This window comes from Scleropages formosus, chromosome 25, assembly GCF_900964775.1.
Source record: "Scleropages formosus chromosome 25, fSclFor1.1, whole genome shotgun sequence".
NCBI classification, from domain to species: Eukaryota; Metazoa; Chordata; class Actinopteri; order Osteoglossiformes; family Osteoglossidae; genus Scleropages; species Scleropages formosus.
In genome coordinates this window covers 7257324-7281062 of record NC_041830.1, presented here as the reverse complement: position 1 = coordinate 7281062, position 23739 = coordinate 7257324, and the positions used below count along the sequence as shown (strand labels likewise).

At 40.8% G+C, this 23739-nt stretch overlaps 1 protein-coding gene, 1 long non-coding RNA gene and 2 other non-coding genes across 5 annotated transcripts; all 4 read left to right on the top strand.

Moving 5' to 3' along the window:
• Window positions 1-381: 381 nt before the first annotated feature.
• On the top strand, window positions 382-6508 carry LOC108928086 (uncharacterized). Its single transcript, XR_001965651.2, has 9 exons — window positions 382-451; window positions 1466-1548; window positions 1783-1815; window positions 2013-2050; window positions 2343-2390; window positions 2874-2924; window positions 3551-3592; window positions 3831-3882; window positions 4187-6508. It is a non-coding gene; the product is annotated as an uncharacterized LOC108928086 (long non-coding RNA).
• LOC114909519 (small nucleolar RNA SNORA18) lies at window positions 2145-2277 on the top strand. The gene has a single exon (XR_003797347.1). It is a non-coding gene; the product is annotated as a small nucleolar RNA SNORA18 (small nucleolar RNA).
• LOC114909518 (small nucleolar RNA SNORA8) lies at window positions 3273-3410 on the top strand. The gene has a single exon (XR_003797346.1). It is a non-coding gene; the product is annotated as a small nucleolar RNA SNORA8 (small nucleolar RNA).
• A 624-nt stretch (window positions 6509-7132) lies between the features above and the next one.
• castor2 (cytosolic arginine sensor for mTORC1 subunit 2) lies at window positions 7133-23535 on the top strand. 2 transcript variants are annotated; one of them, XM_018742045.2, is made up of 9 exons: window positions 7135-7581; window positions 11074-11144; window positions 12671-12864; window positions 17639-17771; window positions 18208-18331; window positions 19410-19520; window positions 19828-19910; window positions 20214-20308; window positions 21051-23535. In XM_018742045.2, exons 1-9 carry the CDS (start codon window positions 7469-7471, stop codon window positions 21114-21116), a joined length of 990 nt encoding a protein of 329 aa, XP_018597561.1. In that variant the 5' UTR covers window positions 7135-7468; the 3' UTR covers window positions 21117-23535. The 2 variants fall into 2 exon arrangements, with proteins under 2 accessions (XP_018597560.1, XP_018597561.1); XM_018742044.2 differs by lacking the exon at window positions 21051-23535 and having other exon boundaries at window positions 7133-7581; window positions 20214-20857.
• The last annotated feature ends 204 nt before the right edge of the window (window positions 23536-23739 follow it).

The window sequence follows — 23739 nt, the reverse complement described above, 5'->3', positions numbered from 1 at the left end:
AAAATCCAACAAACTATCAATATGTTTGTATGACTGCGGCTCTCCGGCCTGTTGTGTACCTACAGTATGCCATTACACATAAAGTACGCCGCACGTATTTCACTTTTGGCGCGTAAAAGTCGAGCTATGATTGGATGGTTCCGTTTCTATCGTAAAGCAGCGCAACTGTCGTGCCTTCATCGTCCTGGACTGCATGAAAGACAAGTCCCATTTTGCTGCACCCTTGCGAGGACTTATCCTTTCCTCGTACAGTACCGTACCTTTCAGTAATGGCGCATAAATCTCGAATCATGATTGGATGATTCCGTTAGAGCCGTAAAATAGTGCCACTGTCGTGCGTATAAATACTAAACTACAAGAGCGGAAGCTCCCATTTTTGCTGTCTCAATAAGAAGAAGAAGGTGGTGGTTATTCCTTTGCACAATGTGTAAATTTATGAGTGCAGACAGCGGTAAGTTAAATAAATAAACATTGGTTGTTACTGCTGTAGTACTTCTGATTAATTTCTACCAAACAAAAATCAATTTAAAAATAAATGTAACTATATCAGTATATCAAATTCGCTGAGGAGGATGAGCACGTGTCGCAAGAGAGGAGAAGGTCGGGCAGCTTGACGGTTTGCAAACTGTTAACGTAACGCACTGCTTAATTTACTGGAGCAGGGTGAACGTACTCTGCTCTGTTGTTTAAGTTTCATTCATTGTATGGCAAACCGACGTGACGTCAGTGAGTGCCATGTGGCGCCTGAACGCGTGGGATACCTCACCTCGTGGTGTATTCCCAGTTTTTTTTACGTGGCTATAAAACCTCAGGTTTTGCTTTCACTGCTTCAGAAACTGTTGGAGTGGTGATAATGAGGCCTGAAACATTTCGAACAAACAGATTGTTTGTTTGACACTGAGACTTGACATATTTGGGTGGTGAACCCTAGGCATGGGCCTTGCAAAGGGGCCTCTGATTGCATGACCCCAGTATACATTTGATTTGCTTGATTTATATACTGTGTGTGTGTGTGTGTGTGTGTGTGTATGTATATTTTTAATGTACTCCTTGCTGTTTTTTTTTTTTTTTTTTTTTTTTAGTTAATGTTATTTTTTTATTTAAAAAACATTTTTAAAAAAAAGTGACACATTGTTAACGGGACAACTGGTAGTGTAGCTGCTGCCTTTTGGACCCGAAGGTTGCAGGTTTGAATCTCAGCTCCGGCTGTAGTATCCAAGGTGTTTATCTTAATATTGCTCGAGTAAAGAAATTGCCCGGGTAAATGGGTAAATAGTTGTAAGTTGCTTTGGAGAAAAGTGTCAGCCAAATAAATACTGGCTGTGTCAAGACATTTTGAGATAAACATCCCAATGCATTAATTACTTCATTATGTCAGACAACTGACCATTAAGATGATTTGTTCTTGTCACAATTTGTCTACCTGCTTTTGCTGCCTGACTTATTTTACTTTATTTGCTTGCAGAAGTAGAATATTTGAGAGAATTGTCTGTCTCTAAGCCCTGCCTACACATGGGATGTGAGAAGGCCTGTATCACCATATGGATGGTATGTATTTTTCCAAATGTTTCATTAATTCATATTTTTATTGCACATCACCAGCGTATGCCTTGACTGCAGTGGGCTGTGTGCTGCTGTGGTGCAGATATAAAACCTTCCTCTTGCAACCCACTGCTGTGTTTCCCCCTGCAGCCGTGTTACTACTGAGGATGGACACTATAAAAAGAATATTCATTTAACCTGAGACTTTGCTTTTGACCTTTAATATCTATTCTGTTGTAGGGAGAAGGTTCCAGTTTGCAACGGAACATTCAGGTTTGTGAAGCAAGTGGTAGTTCTTTGGTACCCTGTTCTGGAATGCATTTTCTGACGTGATGATTGGCAAAAATGTTCAACTGCTCAGAAGTCTGTTGCTGAATTATGCCTTTCTGAACTTTGACCTGTGCATGTGGTTCTTTGGGGAAAGTATGCAAATTGATGTCTCATTTAGTGTGTTGTTTTTTTTTTTTTAGTGGTTAGCATGGTCCTGCAAAGATGAATGTACCTGATGGTGAGTATATTCAAAGCCAGGTTGCTCTTTTTTTTTTTTTTTTTTTTCCTTCCTCTTCTCTGGTCACTAAAGGAAAAATGGGTATCGCATCTTTACCGAGGTCTATCCCGACAGACTCTTGACAGTGGAGCTTAGTCGTTGGAAATGCCTCGCAGAAAAACCTGCAGTTTCGCTTTACCTTCAGGGCTATTGCTATTAGGCCTGTGGGATAAAAATGCAGAACAAACATTGAAAAAATGCTGCTTCATCTTTTCTTTTTCCCCCTCGTTTTAATGGTTTCCTTTGCCTTCAGGGTTAATGAGTTACCAGTAGGGGGTGCCCTGGGCAGCATTTGCAGAAGGTAAGGAGTCATTCTTTCTGTAGCTCTTACAAGCTGGTCATTCTAGAAATGGATCTTGCTCATGTTATGTACAGTTTAATCTAAAACTAGCTTTGAATTAAATCTAATTTAATGCCATACTTATCTTATTACTGTGCTCAGAACATTGCCGTTTGATCACTTTGGGTAGATGGCTGTAATCCGGGCCAATTTGTTCTCAGTGTTAATGTGGCTGGCTCAGACAGTCAGTTATTTATATAACTAATATAGTGACAAATGCTGGGCTATGTACTTGTTGGTTTAAAGTAAGTTTCTGTCTTTGGGCTGTACTTTATTGTGTCTGCAGCCAGTCTATCCCCTGGTTGGTTTGTTCATTACACAGTACAAGAGCAACTCAGCATTTGGCATCGTTTGTCTTTATGCTTGCCTGTGCATGGAGTCATTGTATTTGTGCTGAGATGCACATTTTATATACAACTGTCTGATAAAATTCTCATTTTCCAGCAATACATGCAAACAAGGAAGGAGATACTCCAACTGAGTCATCAATTATGGGTGAGTACATATAGCTGTTACAAGCTGTTCACTTTGTTTTGTGAAGTTTTAACTAGGAAGATGCTTTTTACCTTTGCATAGGCAAGTGAACTCTGCAAAGCTGCAGGTCTCTCTCTCTCTCTCTCTCTCTCTCTCTCTCTCTCTCTCTCTCTCTCTCTCTCTCTCTCTCTCTCTCTCTCCTCTCTCTCTCTCTCTCTCTCTCTCTCTCTCTCTCTCTCTCTCTCTCTCTCTCTCTCTCTCTCTCTCTCTCTCACGCACACACACTTGCTGCATAGTTCATTGAAGTAAAGAGCAGATGTGCTTGTACCGTATGTTGCAACGCACTGTTCCTTTCGTCATCTTTCTAATAGCACTGTATGGTATCTGCAGCCAGCTGAACCCAGGCTGGATTGTTCATTACACAGTGCAATATCAACTTGGCATCTGGCATCGTTGGTCCCCATGCTCTCTGGTGCCTGGGGCCCTGGTATTTGTGCCAAGACAAGTGCTTTCAACTTGTCTACAGTACTGCTTGTAGATTGACTGCATGTGAAATGCTTGAAGCCTGAATATCAGAACTGTAATACATAGTGTAAACCAGCTATTTGTTTTTAAATTTGTTACCTTAGCACTGTGTTTTTCTTTAGAAAGGTGAAGAATCCTGTTGGACCTGTCCTCGGAGTGCACCAGTAAGTTTCAAATACAGGAACTGCAGTACTCCTATTTTGATATTTTGGTCATATACCAAGGCTACTAGGATGTAATAGTTCCTGGTCTGCTGTGGACATGACCAGAAAGTAAACTTTTTTTCCCCAGTTGTGTTATATCACTTGTATGTTGGTATAACATGCTGGAGACATGTCTTGGGTTTTCAATATTGTATAGGACAGAGCAAAGGTTTGCCCTAATGTTGTGTGTGTTTCACAGGGTCTTAATGTGTGTGCATATAAGGCCCAAAATCTTGGAAGAACAAAGAACGGTGAGTGAATGTAATGTCATTTACGGATCACCTTCAAAGGGAGTTAGCCAGTCTGTTTCACTGGCAATTTCTTACGCAGTGATCCAACATTTACTGACCCTTGTGACTTGATGTGGTTTCTGTAGCAGTGATTCTGAGCAGAGTCAGAAGGGCAACATTACATTTTAGTGCATGTGATGACATGAATTTGTATATATTAGATCTTTTATTATATATCAAACTATTTTGGTAGACTACTTCATAAGAGACCACTTCGCTTGACATTGTGTCATGTCTTCTCTCCTCTCCCCCCCAAATTCAACAGCTGTCAAAGATCTACACAATGTAAGGGCATATGAAGATGAAGAGGAAATTTTCCTAGACTGCTGCTTTTCAGTGTGGGACCATATTAAAAATATTACAGTGGAGGGTTTCTTTAAATCTGTCAGCTCAGTAAGATTGCAAAACTGACATTTCTAATATAAACAGGTACTTTTAATTGCTTTGGTAGAAACCAGATTTGTGGTTTTGAAGTACTGTATACTTACAGAAAAAATTCCCTAATTTGTATAGCATTAGGTGAATTTTGTTGGAAATTAAAACAGGTACACTGAACAGAACTGTTTCAGGGCTCACTCTAAGTATTCTGACAGCAGAATATTCAGCTATGAATATAAACATTAAAGTATGTTGATTTGTGTTACTATGGGTACATTGACTTATGGTACTTTCTAGGTGTGGTTAGTGTCTTCCCTAGTTTCTGTTGGTGTTGAAGTTGTTCCTGGTCATGCAGGTCCAGAGAAAAGGATTAGAGGTGTCCTTAAGTACTACCTTTACTTTCCTGTGCTGAACTTAACAGAACTTCACTTCATCATTATCTGGGTTCACTGTTTCTGATTGGAAAATGGTTACAACTCCATGTATAATGCCTCATCTGAACCCTGACCGTGCTTGCTGGTGAACTAATTTGTGGTGACACTGCTTGGAGCAGCTGCTTAAAGCTCTTGCTGGGTCTCCCATAATCCTTACAGAGCTGAAATCCTGAGGGAATGGTGTTCTGCTTCTACCTAATGCTGATGCGGTTCATCTGTGTTCAGTGTCTTTGTCTAAGGCAAAACTGGTATCTGTAAGATACTTCAGAGATAGTACATTTATATTTTATATATAATATTTTTGCAGTGGTTTTTAATTACTGGTCATTCAGGAAAGAGATTAAGTGATGAGCAAAATGTATCATTATGGTGGTAGAACTAGCCTGTTTTTGATTTTATAGCAGGACTAGAGTGGATGAGCCTGTTGGTTTTCATGGCTTGTAAATGTGCCACTGAATACCACAGAGTGTATTTTGCTTTGTACAGTTCATGTATGTTCCATTAGCCCATACTGTGACATGCTTTGTGCAAGTGCTACCAGTCTAAGCAGCATGTCTTTTAGTGGAAGGTGTCCTTGAGGAGATGGACCACTGTGAGGGACTGTCCCATAGCATTTACTTGGGTATCCTTTTTTTTTTTTTTTTTTTTTTCCTTTTCTAAAAACATCCTTTTGAAGTTGGTGCAACAATCGACCTTATCTGTGTGACAGGCTGTTTTATGGCTCACAGCTAGAACCTTAGTTACCAAAAGTCTTTAACTTGTGAATAATTAAACTGCTGTCTACCATTTTAAAGTGATCCTTGACTAACAGGATGGAGAAGGAATGTTGTGAAGCTTCAAATATTTGAAGGGGACTTAATACACTACCTGTCTTTGATCTAGTTTGGCAACTGAGGTAGTAACCTCAAATCTTTAACATTGTCTGATTCTACATTGCAATAAAGTTATAACTGCGAGTGTTGTCCTACATATGCTCTATGGTGGTAACTTTAACTGATCTATATAAATTGCTGTTGCACAAACTTGTCCAACATGACCTTTACAATATACAGTTTCTGATGGTGACCTCATGATGTCCTTTTGTAATGGAAGAACTGCTGGTAATTGTTTGTGATCATATTTTCTCAATGTTGAAAATCACCATTATATTTTCAAAGTAATGCTTTCTGCAGGCATGTGCTCTTAATGTTTAGGAATGTTACATCTGTCTTAAGATTGTAGTCTACATGATTGTGAAAAGCAAGACCAAGGTTGTTACAAATACTATCACACCCATCAAATATTAAATATATCTGTGCTGCCAGGTATCAGTTTTTCTTACACATGCGATGATTCCACTGAGGATAGATTTAAGTCACTATAAAATGTGAAGGGGGGGGGGGGATCAATGAACTCAAAGGCCCTTCTGCATTCTTTTCTAGTACTAGGTGTTTGAAGAAGTTATCCAATCAGTTGTATCTTGTTTTTCCTTGCTCTGATAAGAGTGGGGGGCTGATTCTGCTCTGCTCTTCACTCTACCATCGTCTTGCTGCCGTGTCATTTCGCTCTTTCGTTACTTCATGGACTGCAAGGCTTTGCTCCTCAATTATTAATCCTGCCCATGACAAAACTTCTTTGCAAGCTTGCACTTAATTCCAATGTACCTACTAAGGACATGATACACTTAAAAGTAGTATGTCAGATGAGGAAATTAGAACTGTTGAGAACAGTACCAAAACTTTAGTCCTTTGTGGTTGTTTTATGTCCTTAATCTCACTGCTTCTCTCACATTAAATTCTGGCACAGTGATTCAACTGACATCTTAGTTTCACTTCTTTTGGAAGGTATTAGACGGTTTCATTATGTTTAATTCTGCTAATTCACTGTTGTTCCATACATACATGCCTGTGTGTGTAAATAGTGATATGATTTACTAAAATGAAAGCTGTGCAGAAGAGTCAGTATGAGGATCCGGAAAGGTTTGAATCCAGACTTCTGACGAGCGCAGCAACCGCCTGTACGCTGAAAGCATCAAAAAGTAGCTGATTTTGACCAACAAACATGGTCTGTAGCTCGTTTTTTTTTTTTTAAAAAAAAACAAATATTAGCATGTTTGTATAATTCATATGATTCTTCTAGGTCTTTATACACCAGGATTCTGACGAGTTCTGATCATTTCCGTATTGAACTTAAGCGATTTTTGCTGTAGTTTCTGCGACCCATAACATCATTTTCAAAACATGAAGGAATGTAGGTACGTTCAGTTTTTCTTTTTCGTTTCGTTGCACTTAAAGCTAAACTAAAACTACGCTGTCTGCGACTGTTTCTCACTCTCGAATTCTCGGAATTGTCAGAACGAAGGAACTACAACTCCCAGCGTGCACCGCGAGCTTGAGCCGGCCTCCCATGGCCCTCCCCTCCGCTTGAGTGGCAAGTTGTTTGTTTCACTGATACCAGCTGCTGGACTATTCCAATCCCTGTCGGAGAGAAAACAGGGGGCCTGTCGGTCCTTTTCTTTCCACCCTCCCCGTTCGCCTCATTGTGCTTTCTTTTATTTCACCCTGCTCTCCTCTCCCACTCACTGGGCAACTTTTTCTTTTCCTCCCCTTTCCCCATTTTCAGCCTTCTACCTACCTGCTTCCTTTTTTTTTTTCTTTTATTTAATATAAAAAGCTCGTTCTCTATTTATTTATTTATTTTTAAAAGAAAGATAAATATGTATTTTTAGACTATCCACAAATGAGAAGGCGTAAAAGATGGAGCTGCACATTTTAGAGCACAGCCTTAAAGTGGCGAGTATAGCGAAGGAAGGCATTCAGATTTGCACTCACGGATTGATCAAACTCGCCTTCTTGCCTTCTAAGACACGGTGAGTAGCTCGCTGTGGACAATAGCACTCCGTAGCGATAAAAGATACGCGGGGCAAGCGCGACAAACTGCACGTCCTTTTCCTTAAGCTTGCATTAACGCTGTTCTTTTTAAAGACCGACTCTGTGAATATGTTGAATTAGTTGCGGCTAAGTTATTAATACTGTGTTGATCGATTTAACATGCATGCCGCGTCGCTGTTGCGCGCAGATGAGCTGTCAAAAGTACACCGTTCTCTGCTGTTCGGTGCGATTTGGTTGTGTGACCCGTTTTCCGCTATGTTTCTGTGAGATGCTCGCTCTTAAATTCGTGCGCGTACGTGCTTATTTCTCACCTCTGCGTATTCGTGAGTGTGTCGAAAAGAGGAGGAGGGGTTTTAAATCAAACTCGAGCCGGTGTCCTGCGTTTGCGCAGCAGATGCGCGGATGCGCGTTCCGGGCGACGCCGCGAATGCGTGCCGCGGTGTAGGCTGCGCTCTGCTCGCGACGGAGGGACGGAAAGAGAGCGAGAGAGAGAGAGAGAGGGAATGAGGCGGGCGGGCGAGCGAGCGAGCGAACGAGAGCGTCCGCGCGCCGTCGCTGTGAGTCCAGGCGGTGCTGTGTTTGCAAAAAGTACTTCAGCTGAAGCCCCTCCAAACAAGTGTCCGCTGTACTTTTCAGGCCTTTAACTTAACACGAACTTGAAATAATATATTTTGGGCAAAGGTATTTCCCTCTCGTTCATAAGAAAACTAAGAAATGGGGAGGACTGAAGACAAATTACGGGGCAACAACTTGCACCCAGTATGAATGGTTGTCCTCAGGCCTAGTCTTATTACGTGACAGTATTCTGACGAGGTTAAAATATTTATTTTTGAGGTGGGTGTTGGGGTCTACCCTTTATGATTTACATTTTAATTTCTGCGCTGGTTAGCAACGTTCAGGAGGCTCTTGAGGAAAAGTGTAAAATGCAGCTTAACAGTTTGAAAGTTGAACTGTTAGCCTCAGTCTGTGTCAGTAGGTGAGGGATTTGGTAGCCAAACTGGCCTTTCTGTCAAAAGTCATGGATAATAAAAGACTAATGTCCTAGTGAGAATAGTAGTGTTGATGTGTGAAGAACAAAAATGTTAATGCACGTCAACTAAAATGGAGAACGGCTGAAACGGGCTTCTGTCAAGTGCGCAAGCCATAGAAAAGGGCGAAGCTCCCGACCTCCACGTTCGTCTCCAGAACCCATCTGTGCCGAAACCAAATTGGATCGATTGTAGCAGCTCTTCTGATATTGCCGTAGAAATTTTGATTTCAAACCCCATTGCGTAGCCGGTGCCCCTGCCAGTTTTACCCTGTGTCGCCGATGAACTGCACGTTCCTTGTTTTTCCCCTCATTAACATTCTGGCTTCAACATGTCGCTAGAGTTGCATAACCAGTTCACGAGTGAAAAGTTAAGGCTCTTTTTAAAAGTGTGGTGGGTGCCGGAAATCAACCTGGAACCACGTCATTTGGTAGCTGATTGCGAAGGGTCTCGCGTTCGCGTGGAATGCGAACGGTGGGGAAGCGCTTTGTCAACGCTTGCTAGGCGACAACTCTGTGGTTACATTTTAAAGTATAAATTTGCTGGGGCTTTCAAAAGAGTGGAAGAGTTAATGGTGCCATGATCCCCTTCCACCCTGTTTATCTATGATACCTGACATCATGGTTCCATAGCCTTGTTGAAGGAAACCATCAGGGAGGGTAACCTTATGGCCGCACCTTTTCACTCAAGGCCCGGAGGAGGCATCCAGATCAATGATTCCCTCCATCCTTCCTTGTTCAGTGTGTCAAGAAGAGAGTGTGGCAGCACCGTTACATTTGTTTTTCCCCCTGTGTCTTAGCAACCAGGTTTGCTTGGCGTTCTAGTGATTTCTTTCAAGTGAAGTAAATTTGTAATTCGAATAATTTTCAACCATCATTGTGTTAAATGGGACTTTTTGAGGTCAATTTTAATAGATTGACCAGTAGTGCTTCAAATAATTCCAGATATCTTCTGAAATCAGGTGAAGTCAGTTGCAGTTCTCCAGTCCTGCCTTCATAGAGGCAGACTGTTGTTTTATAGCTTCAGCTTATTGTGTATTGATAAAATGACTTTTTTTTCCCCCCAGTTTCTCCAAGGGGATATTTTTCTCTTTTCCTTTGTTTTGCCAAAACCTGGTTCTGGGCATAAGATTCCCATTGTGTATTTTGGGTATTAGCTGAGTTCCTTTATTCGTCCCTGACTGCATTTACCTTCAGGCATAGAAAGTATTTACCTTCCCAAATCCACTTGGGTACCTCGTGCACGAAAAGGAGCTTTGAAAGCCTTCAGCAGAGCCTTTGTTAAGAACAAGCGGAAACTAGGGAAAGCCTGAATGATGGATTGCCAGATTGTACCAAGCTAATTGCCATATTAAACTTGAATGAAACCATTTTTTCCTTGATAAAAGGCAACAGAGAAATTATTGCAGTCTATTGACTAACATGCATTCATATGGAGTGAATTGCGGTTCTTGTCCTTTACTTGCATATTGAGATGATTTTCTCCAAAGTGACTTGCAATGATAAGGGACTGACAATTATTGACCTATTTATACAGTTGGGTAATTTTTATTGGAGCAATTCAAGGTAAGTACATTGCTCAAGGGTAATACTGCAGGAGGTGGGATTTAAACCTGTGACCACCAAGTCCAAAGGCAGCAGCTCTAGCCACTTTGTTACCTTGTACTCCCAGGTTTTTCAAGTGTTTTTAAGCTTGTGTTTCACTACGAGTATTCTAGCTATTAATTTTCCATGATTGCTGTTAACAGTGTGTTGTGCATCAAATGGTCCAATTTCAGCTGTAAAAATTTCTGGTCCAGTTTCAGCTGGTGAAGTGAAATTGTGACCATGGTATCTATTACATACACCCTGTTGTCAGGAATGTATCAAGAGATTTGCAGCCTTCTGGAGTCAACGGGTTACATGTTACCCCTGAAATGGAAGGGATATGTGGGTGGATGAGCAGGACTGTAAATAAAGGTCCCCCTTGCACAACCTTCTGAGCTGGTTTACTTTTTATGAGCAGCATAAAAGTCAGTGACAGCTGCTGTGTATGTAAATCTGGATACATTAATTTACGTATGTTTGCATGAAGCCAAAAAAAAAAAAAAAAAATTCTAATGTCTTTCTGGTTTTGACTTTACTTCAGCAGCTGAGTTTACACAATAGCCTGGTTTTGTCTGACCCAGAAATGCCATTATGCTTTTTGCACTGCAGTGTCACACTTATACGTGTTTTTCAAAGTAATTTTATCCACAGCCCTTGGATGTTTAAGATGCTTTGAATGTCGGATCTCCTGTGCTTTAACAGACTTCTCAGAGTAATATGGAAATGCAAGTACTTAACTTGTAATTGTAAAACCCTGAAGTCTGAACTGTTCTGAATGAGGGCATCGTTTTGAGTACAGCTGTAGCAGAACTGTTCACCAAGCCTTCTCCAGTAAGTCCGTTCATCCCTTTTTCAGATGCAAATTCTTCAGTCTCACCGAGACTCCAGAGGATTACACCATTATTGTTGATGAAGAAGGCTTTAAAGGTGAGCTCACAACCCCTTAAACACTTTACTGTCAGTTTACAGGTGGCTAGTATGTGTGTCGGTTCTTGCTTCAATGGTTACACTTGGAAGTTGCTGGGACTGCTTCCTTAAAAGGTCTTTTTTGGTGATATATTACGAGAGAACAGTTTCAAGCACAAATGCTGGAAATGATGTGTTAAAAAAAAAAAAAAAAACCCAATGAATCATACTGCAACATTCTGTTACACTAGTGTTGCAGTAATATGCTAGTGGGGTTCTGCAAACCTTTTTCTGATTAAGATTTCATTACTAGGGTTTACGGTCGGCCTTAAGCAACTTTCTTTGGTTTTCGGCAGCCGTATTTATTCACGTAGGTGTATCATTTTGTCATCTCTGCCATATCTCGTACTGAATAATAATACAGTTGAATGCTCATCTCTGCCGTGGTCTAAGAACAGCTAATATTTATTAACCAACATGATTTTGATTTGGAACAGGTCACTGAACAAATGCTGGCTGATGGGTCCAGCGGCCTAGGGGGTGGAGGCTGCTTACGTATGCCATTTCGGTTTCCCCGTTGTAGCCATTTATTTAGTTCACATTGGCATTGTTGCTCACTGGGCTTCCTGTCAGTGCCAGTGATTTTCATGAAGTCTGTCTCTGGATGATGTTAGATATGATCATTTTATTTTGTTTGGTAATGCTCTAACCTATCACTTACTGCTGTCCTCAGCATGGGTTAACAAAGGCCAGACTTTCAGTGGTTTGGTTTTGTGGTTGAGTGAGTGAATCCATGTCATTACAGACTGGTTGCTAGGGTGACCTACACTGGTCACCATGGATACTAGAAGGTTCAGGTACTCTGGACAGATAGGAAGTTTTATTTTGCTTGTTTGTCTGCCTTCGCTGGTAGTTTGTTTACAGTCAGGTGTTTGGTTTTTGTTTAACGTAACCCATTTCAGGTAGAAACTGGGTGATTCGTCCATAACTTGTTTCAACATGGTCTATTTTTGCTTAGTTTTTCTCTGCTGCACCTACAATTGCTAAATCAGTTTATGAAAATTAGGTATTTTCATGATTTGACAAAAAGCCAATTGTCTTACAATATAGCACAAGTACTTAAATTATTAATGTTACAAGTCCATGTAATATACAGCAGTTGTGTGTAATTTTAAAAGTAGTAGTAAAGCAGTTATATCTCAAACTAAGCAAAAACTTGAACATGCTGCCACCCCGATGAGTAAAGGATTAAACAGTTTGTTTCTACATAAAAATTGTTCATTTCTACATAAAATCAATTTCCTGTAACAACTTTTGAAGTACCAGCATGTAAATACTTATTTTTAGTTATATTTTAAAGATGTAAATGGATTCAGTGTTCTGCCTTATCAGCAGTGCAATATGAAGAGCTCTTCTTACATACTCAGAAACAAGAGTGAAATAAATGGCTTCATTCATTGCTGAATTAATGGGGTGGAAATGCTAGATCCACCCAAGCAGGCCTGACCCTTTGACGCCTGCTGTAACCCCACCCCGATGTGTTCCAGAGTTGCCCGAGTCTGAGCATCTCAGCGTTGCGGAGGCCACATGGCTGGCCCTCAATGTGGTCTCAGGGGGCGGGAGCTCTTCCAGCTCTCAGCCAATCGGAGTCACCAAAATTGCCAAGTCGGTGATCGCCCCTCTGGCGGACCACAACATATCGGTGTTCATGCTGTCCACCTACCAGACTGACTTCATACTGGTAAGACCTCGTCTGTGTTTTTACAGCAGACCTCTGAAAAAAATTGTTCTAAATGGAGTTCATGAAGCAACTGTATGCCAGTGATCATAATAATGTATGCTGTCACTTCCAGTTTTTTTCCATAGAAAATTTAAGTGCCAGTTGGTGGCCAAAATGTTTGCAGCACTTCAGTAAAATATGGCAACGAGTTATCCAAAACGACTGCACTGGAGTCGCCTGTCCTCTGCCCTAGAACGGGGAGGTTTGACAATGAGGTTACACCTAGTGTCGTCACAACTGGAGCTTCAGTGGTCACACCCCTATGTTGCCTGTATGGTGCCATCACACACTGTTGCAACATCAGCGGCCAGGGATCGTGGGCAGATTTACAAGCATTCACATTTATATTCTTTTTATGGTTTTTGTGTATTTTTTCCCTGAATTTTCTGATTCTTATACCATTACATTTTAACCATTTTTACCATTGCTCATTCATCCAGACATTTAAAGGCGATACTCTGAGAAAATATTGGTCTGGTTTTTCACCGGAACTTCTCTGCGAAAGCAGACGTACAGTGTCTGAGTCAGACCTTTTTGAATAATTTAGAATGTGTCTTTGGTGCAGTGAGTGCAACCTACCTCTCGCCCAAATCCTGAAATATCTGGGTTATTCGCTAAGTATGTTTTTGTTCCAAAACGGCAAATGCAGGACTATAGTTGGACTCAAGGATAGGAAACCACTATCTCGATTGTGCAAGAACTGCTGAAAATGGACTTATCTGAAGGCTGAGTGGGTGATGGTTACATACTAAAGTTGAATGTAAGAGTTAAATTTGGATAAAACAATATTTGACATGGGATGTGCTAGTGGACATCTCAGCCAAAGCAGAAAGTAGTTGGACAGCATGAGTTGTCTTTGGCATTGCTCAAATTATGACTCTGCAGGAATCTTTTCTTAAACCGTGCTAGGTAAACAACTTGCGTGACTGTGCCTGCATTCATGCAGCGTTTAAAAACTTTTGAAAACGGTATCGGTAGGCCAGCACCAAAAAGATAAGCTCTGAAAGTACTGCATTGCAGGAGTGATTTTCAGACATTTGACAGTATTGATAGATCATACCCTGCAATGATGGTTGTCCTACAGTTTTAGATATTTAATCCTTTGTTTTGTGCATGTCTGTGTACATCCTTAGATGTAACTGTCTGTACAACTGAGGACCGTGCTGTTGAGCCATATTATTCCAGCTGGCGATATCCCACTGACTGCATCTATTTTTGGGGATTTGGGGGGGTGGTGGTTATGATGGGGGTAACACATTCTAGATATCGCAAGTGTTGGACTTCATGAGCACAGAATATTTTTCCTGTTGAATTTATGACCTTACAAATAAGTTGCTTCCCATCAGTTTCCCCATTACTGTTTGTGTATATGTATTTTTTTCTCTCCCCACAGATAAACGCAGCTTTGAATCATTAACTACTTGTCAATAACCAGACTTCAGCAATATTTATATTTTTGTATTTACTGCATCACATCCTTCAAACTCTTTGCCTTTTATCCTCAGAGAGGTAGTAATCAATACTGTTCTGCAGTTAAACCTGTGATGCTTCTGCTGACTTCTCACTCTTTTGGTTTACCAATCAAATGTAATGTCATTTGTTTTAGATTTCAGATGCAGTATCCCATATTTTGTCTGCTGTACTAGTCATCAAGCTACATGCCATCATTTAAATATCATTTGAATATGCCTTTTGACCTATGCACACCATACAGTGGGTGCATTTCCTGGTGATCATTAACATCATTAACATCCTTTTATTTGTAGTTTGCTGAGAGGTTTTTCAGGTGTGTGTGTATGTGCGCACTCACAAGCTGTTTGCCTTCCATAGTTCAAGGAAGGATTCTTGCAGAATGCTAGTTTCTGCTCTGCCAAAGACAACTCATGTTATCTAACAATGTTCTGCTTGGCTGAGATGTCTGCCAACACACCCCGTCTAGTGTCCGTTTCAAATAAACTGTAACAAATACGTTTTCGTAATTTAACATCTCCTATTTAGTTCAGATGTACAACTTTTTTTCCCCAGCGGTTGCTTAATGGAAGTCGGCAGTTTCCTATCCTGGAGACAGAGTAAGGTAATGTCTGTACCATTTCTGGAGGAAGGAGGCCTGGGGGGGGGAGTAGGGCCTGTTTATGAAGAAAAATACAACTGATGATAATCTGGCTGTAGTTATGTAAGAAGGATCAGCTTTAGGTCGACTTTATGCTGGAATTTGCCGCAACATTCATAGCCACATGCACGGTCAATGCCAGCTGCTCCTCACCAGAAAATAATCATAGACTTTAGGGGAACAGAGGAAATAACCTGCTTTGCAGTATCCGATTACACCCATGATCCATGTGGGGGTCACAGGACTTAGGGGAGCTGTGTTTTTTTTTTTTTTATAAAAGCTATGCTTTAAATAACATGTGTATCTCATTCAGGAAGCACTCACGTCTTCATGTATTGCTTAGAATCCCTTTAGTTTAAAACAAGGCTCTGTTGAGTAAAGCAAGGTTTTCATCAAGAAAGATGGTTTAGATAAAGGAGACGCTATTCTAGTTTGTGCGCTCCCTTGATGGTTACAGCAGTTGAAAAGTGCAATAGGAATGTTAATTTGTGTAGAAGGATGTTATACCCCAAGTAGATGTGTAAAGCATTTTTGGAATTTTTTTCCCCTCCCTAATGATCAGATGATATGATTTATCTGTACCCTATTTTTAAATTATCAACAATAGTCCTGTGGACTTGAACGCTTGCATGCATGTGTGTGTGTATTTTTTGTATTTATATACATGTAGAGAGAGGGATAGAGAAATCTCAATATATTTTTTTTTTTTTGTTGGTGGTTGCCTTGTTGGTTTTTTTTTTTTTTTTGTTGTGGATCAGATGTGGTTTGTTGGTTTGGTTTTGTTAGGTGTGGTTTGTTGGTTTTTGTGTTGGTGGGTTAGACTTGGTTTGCTGGTTTGGCTTTGGGTGTGGTATGGGTTGGTGGTATGGGTTGATGGTTCTGAGTTGATGCGTTAGCCTTGGTCTTTTTGGTTTGATGGTTAGTTTTTGTGTTGGTGGGAGCAGGCTTGGGTGGTTTCTGTTGGTGGTTGTGACTTGGTCTGTAGGTTTGGCTTTGGGTGTGGTTTGGTGGTTGGTTATTGTTAGTGGATTGGCTGGATGGCTGGTTTGTTGGGTTAGGCTTGCTTTAGGTGTTTTGTGTTGGTGGGTTAGGCTTGGTTTTATTGGTTTGGTTTTGTTGGTGGGATTTGTTTCGGTTTGGTGGGTGGGTTAGGTCAGTTAAGCTTCTTGGTTTCAGGGCATGAAGATGTATGTTGGTTATGCTGGGTGTTCTCTGTGGCTTCAGGTTGGTGGTTGGACTGGGTCCTTGTACAGCCGTTGAAAAATACGCACGGGGTATAACATCCTTTTCCTATGTATCTTAAATGAATGCAACATTGTATTACATGTTCAGTACAATCCTGAACAATCTTCATTCAGTTGTTTTATTCTACTTCTACAGCATTATGTTAAGTGATACTTTTACAGCAACACTGCAAAACATGTACTAGTCTCCATTATTCAAAATCACATCACATTACATTTCAGAACTTTTCATGAAATGTTACAACTTTTCAAGTGGTTTCCAATATTTGCTGTACTTATGTTATGCAATACAGTAACACCTTGCAAGTTATATGTAAGTGAACTCTGCATGTTTATCCAGAGGCACTCTGGCTATGTGTTGCATTCTTACTTTGCTAACAATAAAAATGTCATTTCATATTTGTTGTTTATACCACAACAGGTCTCTTGTAATACTGAAATTGTTTCTCATTAAACTGTGTGGAATTTAAATTGTGTGTGTGTGTGTGTGTGTGTGTGTGTGTGTGTGTGTGTGTGTGTGTGTGTGTGTGTGTGTGTGTGTGTGTGCACGCACACGTGTGTGTGTGTGTCAATAACATTTTGCTCTGATGGCAATAACTGCATATGTGACCTTTCTTGTGACCAGTTGAGAAGCCCCCAATTTCAGTGAAAATTTTTTTTTTTTTTTTTTTCCCCCCTTCCCTCCAGTGAACATGGCATTTAGGATTGGAAAGCTGCTGTTTAACCAAGATTACTGAGCATTTCAGAATCTTGGCAGGCTACTTTTTTTTTTTTTTTTAAATTAATTTGCAGTAATGTTTACCTTTTGCATTTTGCTAATCTAAGCATTCACAAGATTTTCTACTGGTCTGCATCATTTGCCTTTTCTTGGGTTTTTTGTTTTTGTATGCCTACATGATTTCTAAAGCCTGTAATTTTTCATTAGCTTTTAATGAAGATTTCAGAGCATTGTGCTTTAGCCAGATTCTAAATGGGGCCCAGCAGTTATGATTTTCATATCAGCAGTTAATAATAAAAGGTAATGAAGTACATTTTGTTTGTGGTTACTGGAATGAAGTGTGGCTAATCAGTAATATAGTTACTTTCATGGTATTGACTAAATAGACAAACAGTTGATCTCAGGGATGTACTTAAAATTCATACAGAAAGGCTGAACTTCAAAGTAGGTACCATGGTACAAGGTCAAACAACCATTTACTTTTTATGAAACAATATTGCCAGAGTACTCTCCTGGGTAATGGTGTCCAAATGGTCTTTTGCTTTGTCTTGGCCTGTGTGACATGGATTAAGATGGGTTGGTGTATCCTGTGAGTGAAAACTCCTTTGGACTCTGTAAGAGGAGTCAAATTTTAGGATCCTCAGTGTTGGTTTACCTTGGCAGGTCAGAGAGAGGGACCTGCCCATGGTCATGCACACACTGTCCTCAGAGTTCACCCTCCTGAGAGTGGTCAACGGGGAGACAGTGGCTGCCAACAGCTTGGGTGTCTCCAATGGTTTTGTGAAGCCTAAAATGGGTAGGCCTGTGCTTCATGTATGCACTCATTTGTCTCTGTATGCACTGTTTGTTCTTTATGATTTTATTTGTTGTTAATGTCTTAACTTTATCCATCTAGCAGTGTACGGTGTACAACTCTGAATATTTAAGGGTACAGAAAATAGCCAGCCAGCAACTGAACAAAGTACAGTGTGATCGCTGACAGAGCAGAGAGCACGAGGGGATTAAAGGATTTTGGGGTCTGAAGACGTGAGTAAGCAGTGCTGTGGGCAGAGCAGTAGGTTAACCCCAGGGTGGCACATTGTATGAGTTTTAGCTTTGAATGTGCTAAAGTAGAAACGACTGTCGACATCAGTCTTTCTCTTACTTTCTCATCCAGCAATATTTCATTCACACAAGGCTGCTGGCGCAGTGCGCTCTCCTTATTTGAAACACAAAATCTGTCTTGTTTCCAGTCCAGCGCCCCATCATCCATCCCTTGTCCAGCCCTAGCAACATGTTCTGTGTGACCAGCCTGAACCCAGACACCCTGCCTACAGTGGCCACTCTGCTCATGGATGTCATGTTCTACTCCAGCGGGTGAGTGACTGAAGTGCTGTGTTTAACGTGCACGTGTCACAGCCAACTGCCAACTTTACTGTGAAAGTATGGCAGTTTTTCAAGTAGTGTAAAAAAGTGAATGTTTAGTGAAGGTTTTCCCTGTTGTTATAGGCCTTGTCTGAATCATAGCACCAGCCTATTAATTTAAAATGAGCTGCTCCTCCCAACTTTTCAAATTAAAAAGTTAAGTAAAAGCAGTGGAATTTTTAAATCATTTGTAATCCTTTTTAGAAAAATTAATTGCTGGAAACTACAGTTGTCCATTGTTTCTCATAGCACCACAAAAACTCAATTCCCCAAAAAAAAGTAATGAATAATGTAAATGATCTGAACATGTTGTAAAAAATGCCTAATAGGAACTGTGGCACAGCAAGTAGCGCTGCTGTGTGGTGTGAGAGGACATGGGTTCGATCCCCGCTCAGTCTACATGGAGTTTGCATGTTCTCCGTGTGGGTTTCCTCCCACAGTCCAAAGACATGCTGCTCAGGTTCACACACACACACACACACACAGAGAGAGAGAGAGAGAGAGAGAGAGAGAGAGAGAGAGAGAGAGAGAGAGAGAGAGAGAGAGAGAGAGAGGAGAGAGAGAGAGAGAGAGAGAGAGAGAGAGAGAGAGAGAGAGAGAGAGAGAGAGAGAGAGAGAGAGAGAGAGAGAGAGAGAGAGAGAGAGAGAGAGAGAGAGAGAGAGATCCACTGATGTATGGATGCGTGACCCAGTGTAAGTCAGCTTGGTGAATAAGGTGTGTGGGCTGATAAAACTACATAGAGTTCACTGGAAGTCGCTTTGGAGAAAAGTCAGTTAAATATGTAAATGCTATCTAATATATGTAAATTGAGTTGATGTTTTACTAGCTCAACTGTACTATTTATATAACTCAGTATCTATCATTTAGTCAAAACATGTTGTTGTCCACCTGATATTCTTTGTCATACTTTTATAACTATGGTTGGTTCAGAGGCCTTTTGTCCAGAAGGTCTCTTGGTACATGAAAAGCAGAACCTAAGACAGATTTTGGTTATGGTAATGTTGTAAATTATTTAATTTGTAATTTTAGAGTTAAGGAGCCAGGTACGGCTACTGAAGACTCTGGACACATTCGCTTCTTCTCCTTCTCTCTGATTGAGGGCTACATCTCCCTTGTCATGGATGAGCAGACAACTCGAAGGTTTGTAGTCTTTTTAGATGTTCCTTTTTTCAGTGTCCCCTTTTTAGTCGTCGTCCAGTTTTTGATGTGAAACATCTTTTAGGTAATGAGATGTGGAATTAATGTTATGGGTGATAATGATAATGCCTCGGTCAATTTTGAGTTTGAATGTCAATTTTAAGTGGTAAAACTAGTGTGGAAAAAAGACCTCTAGATAAATAGGATTCTCTTTGAGAGAAATGTGAAAGGTTTCCAAAAATTAACAAGTGTATACCTTTTTCCCAACCCTCCAGCAGAAATATTGTCACAGTCTGCTACTCTTCTTCAGGTTTCCCAACAACGTTCTCTTCACCAGCGCCTCAGGGGAGCTATGGAAGATGGTTCGCATCGGAGGGCAGCCTTTAGGGTTTGGTGAGCGGGCTCTTGGATCTACCAGGCTGTCTCTGTCAGTCTGTATATTTGATCAATCCAGTGATTTGGTCTGAAGGTAGAGGGCAAAGCAGTTAAGGCTCTAGATAAGAGAAGGGATTAAGCCAATGTTATGTACTGAATTCACATTTACAAGTAATCAGCAGCTGTAATATTTAACCAGCAATCCTTATTAAACTGTTTTTATCATGTTCCATTCATTTTTTTTTTCTCTTGTAATTCAAGACCTTTTAACAGCATCTGCCATGTTTATTTTCTGGCGGTTTTTGTCTTGTGATGACACAGATGAATGTGGCATCGTGGCTCAGATATCGGAACCTTTGGCTACTGCCGACATTCCAGCTTACTACATCAGTACCTTCAAGTTTGACCATGCTCTGGTGAGTGAGAATCCTACCCAGCGCACAGCTTTGTCTCTCTTCACATGTTTGGTCCTACTAACTCTAGCTTGTCAGAAAAGCTTATGCCTTTTGATTTACCAGGTTGAGTGTATGCTTTGAGTTAAAATAACCCTATCGAAATAGTGTTAATGAAATTATTGAATTCTCACCAAGATAATGTGCTCATCCCAGTAGCCCATTGTTCAAGTGTGAATTTTAATTCCATGATTATCAGGAGCTTTGTGCTAGGAGAGAATCGTCATTGCTCTTTAGAGATGGGGATTGAATCAGCTTATGGGTGCTGCACCGCCAGTTATCATTCACTGAGAGTTTCTTCTGCGTGTATGTTGTGTGTAATGAAAGCCACCTGCTTGACCAGGACAGTATCACAGCGGCACACGCAGCACCCATGATACCTACATAGGCATTCTGGACATGTAAAACACAATGGAAACTTTTTGGTTCAGGGGGTTGAGGAAAACTAGGGTGGATAAAGTCTTTACTGTTTACTAAGGTTCTTTGTAGTCCCAAACCAATATCCAAGTTTGAATGCTAACTGCTGTTGCTTTGTTGCATTTAAACAGATGTAAGGCAATATTTTGAAAGCAAAGTGCAGTGATTTAATTGTCTATTTCTACTTATCCTGAACTCCTTACCTGCTACGGTTGTTGGCAGAAGCTATATTAGTCGTCCTATTTCAGATCTTCTGTTTGTGGATCTTCTCACTTCGGTTCTCTACCAGGTGCCAGAGGAGAATATCCAGAGTGTGATTGGAGCCTTGAGGACCAATGAGAGCACAGGAAAGTGAAGGACAAGAAACTGGGATGTTAGTGTGTTCTTGCTGACACACCGATTTATCTTCAGATAATGTCAAACTCTTAAAGTGCCAACAGTTTACCTGTGGACTACTGTGGGACGGGTGGGTAGATTTTGGAAGTGGGGCAATGAAAGTGAGGTTGGGGGTGGGTACAAGGAGGGTGTTGGGATTCCTCTGGTCTACAGTGAGCCCAGATTCTCCATATTCTCTATCTTATGTTCTAAGAGACTGTGCCAACACTCCTGTCCATGCTAGGCCCTTCCCATCTATTTTCTGTCCTGACAAAATCCAGTTCTTCATTAGCTGTGCAGTGTTTGTCACATTTGTCTCCTCTTCCCTATCCCTTCACAACTTTTACCATGCCAGCAGGGTCCACTATGTCCTCAGCCTCTTATTTTGATACCAGCTCCTGAGGTTCTGGTGTCGGCCATCTTTCCTTCCCTCCTCATGTGGTGCAACTCGGAGCCCTTCGTTCACTGGGTTCCCTTGATTTGCCAGTGCAGGTTGTTTCTTTCTGAAGCAATATTTCTCGGCTGCTCGCATGTCAGCAACTGAAATTGATTAGTAGCTTCTCCTGTATTGTTCAGAGAATGTACAGAATGAAACAAAACTCTGGCGTGTTATTAAGGTTCTGTGTTTCCTTATACCCTTTGCAGTGCCATTATGCTTTAGGCCTAAACTGATGCCTTGCCTATAGCTGTTTTTCCCCTTTTACAGGGGGCAACTAGGGGGAACAGAACTAGGATGCTGTTAGTGGTGTCAAACCACATGGTGCAGTGGTCTGTTTTGGCTTCTGTTATTGAATAGCCTCTCTTCAGCTTATGGATATGTTTGATGCATTCACTGTACAATGACTGGTTTTGTGTGGGTAATTGCTACCACAAAAGATGTTCTCCATATTAAGTAATGCTGTCTTGTTTTAGTAATAGCAAATGGCAAGTTTTTTTAAGCTCTTCTTGGAGGATATTAGAAATATACATCACAATTGGTAAATGAGTAAGAAGATCCATTTACAGAATGAGTTATATTGCCTGTATCCACTAGTATATGTATTTCGCTATTAAATTCAAAGATTTATCAGTCTTTTTTTTTTGAGGAGAAATAACTGACTGCAAAAAAGTAGCAGTATTGGTCAGTGTTCCTGATACTGGAATCTACTGGTTTCAAAGTGATATCTATATCCTGGCAGCAATCAGAAAATTCCCATTAGTAGCAGGCTTTATTAAACATGATCTTTGTTTTTCATGAAAGATGTAGAAGTGGTGTCTTCCCCTCTCACCCCCCCCCCCCCTTCTGTAGGAACACACTCGCACGCACCTCTTTTCCTACTGGAAAAACTAGTTATTGCATCATGGAAGAAAGGGGGGTTTGGGGTAGTGAGGTTGGAAGGTGAGGGTTTGCTTATGCAGTTCTCAACATTAGCTGCAGTTGAGATGCCATGTGGAGACACTGTGTGTAGCATGCAGCATTGGCGTCAGTTTAGGTCTCTATCCCGGTCCGCACTTTATTTATGGTCCATCCAATGGACTGCTGATGTGAAAACTGGCAAGAATGTTTGCCCTTCATACAAGCTGTTGAGATAGGGTAATGTTCAGTTGGTCTTCAGTATGGGTGGTGGTGTTATTTATCTGCACCAAACAAAGACAGCTTTGTTTGTTTGTCTTGGGTAGCAGAAGCCATGCATTTCAGTGTTAGACTCATGGGTGACATTTATCCTGAGGATTGTAAAAGCTTTGTTTCTAGCTTGAAGTGGTTTTTGTTTTTGGGAACCCTTGTCCCTCTGCTTTCTTCCTCATTGCCATAACTCACTTCATATGATTGTCTTGCACTTACCTGACTTATTTTAAGGCAGTGAGGTACTGTATTTCAGCCCAGGGATAAAGTTCAGAAATGGGCATGCTTGCAAAATCTTGCTTTCCTGGGGCTTTATTTTGCATTTAATATCTCTCTTTTGCTACAAAACATTGAACCTCACCTCTGTAGCCTGGAGGAGTGTAGAAACCATTACTTTTGGCTCATATGAAGAAGGAAAAAGAGTGGATTTTTGAGGTGTCAGTCTCGGTTAGCACAGGTTCCCCTATGCCTAATGGCAATCCTTTGTTGCAAGGTATGTGTTCCATTTTTATGAAATGGCTCCAGAAACAGGCTACAGGAGTAAAGTGTGACTGTCATAATGAAATTGTAGTAGTAATACAACATTTCTCAACTTTTTCCTTTTACTTCCTCATTGTAAAAATTAATTCCAGGTAAACTGAAGACAAAGAACTGTCATCAGTGTCTTCCTTGTGATATTTTTCCCTTTCTCTCGAAGAGCCGTAATGCCACGTGTCAGTTGACTGAATATAAAGATGATTAATATGAATTCAGATTGTTGTGAATGCAGGTGAGTAAAATTAGCCAAACAGAAAAATACAGTAATGCTCGTGTAGGTAGTGCTAATTGTGTAGACCAAAGCACATAATCCTAAATGTAAAGGATAAGTGACACAACCTGCTGGTGTCATTTGCCAACCCAGAAGGATAGCTGCAGAATATTTAAATTACGGAAAACATTTTCCCATCTCTGTTCCTTGGGTCAAATTTGGATCGATTTGAGAAGATGGAAGCATTAACCC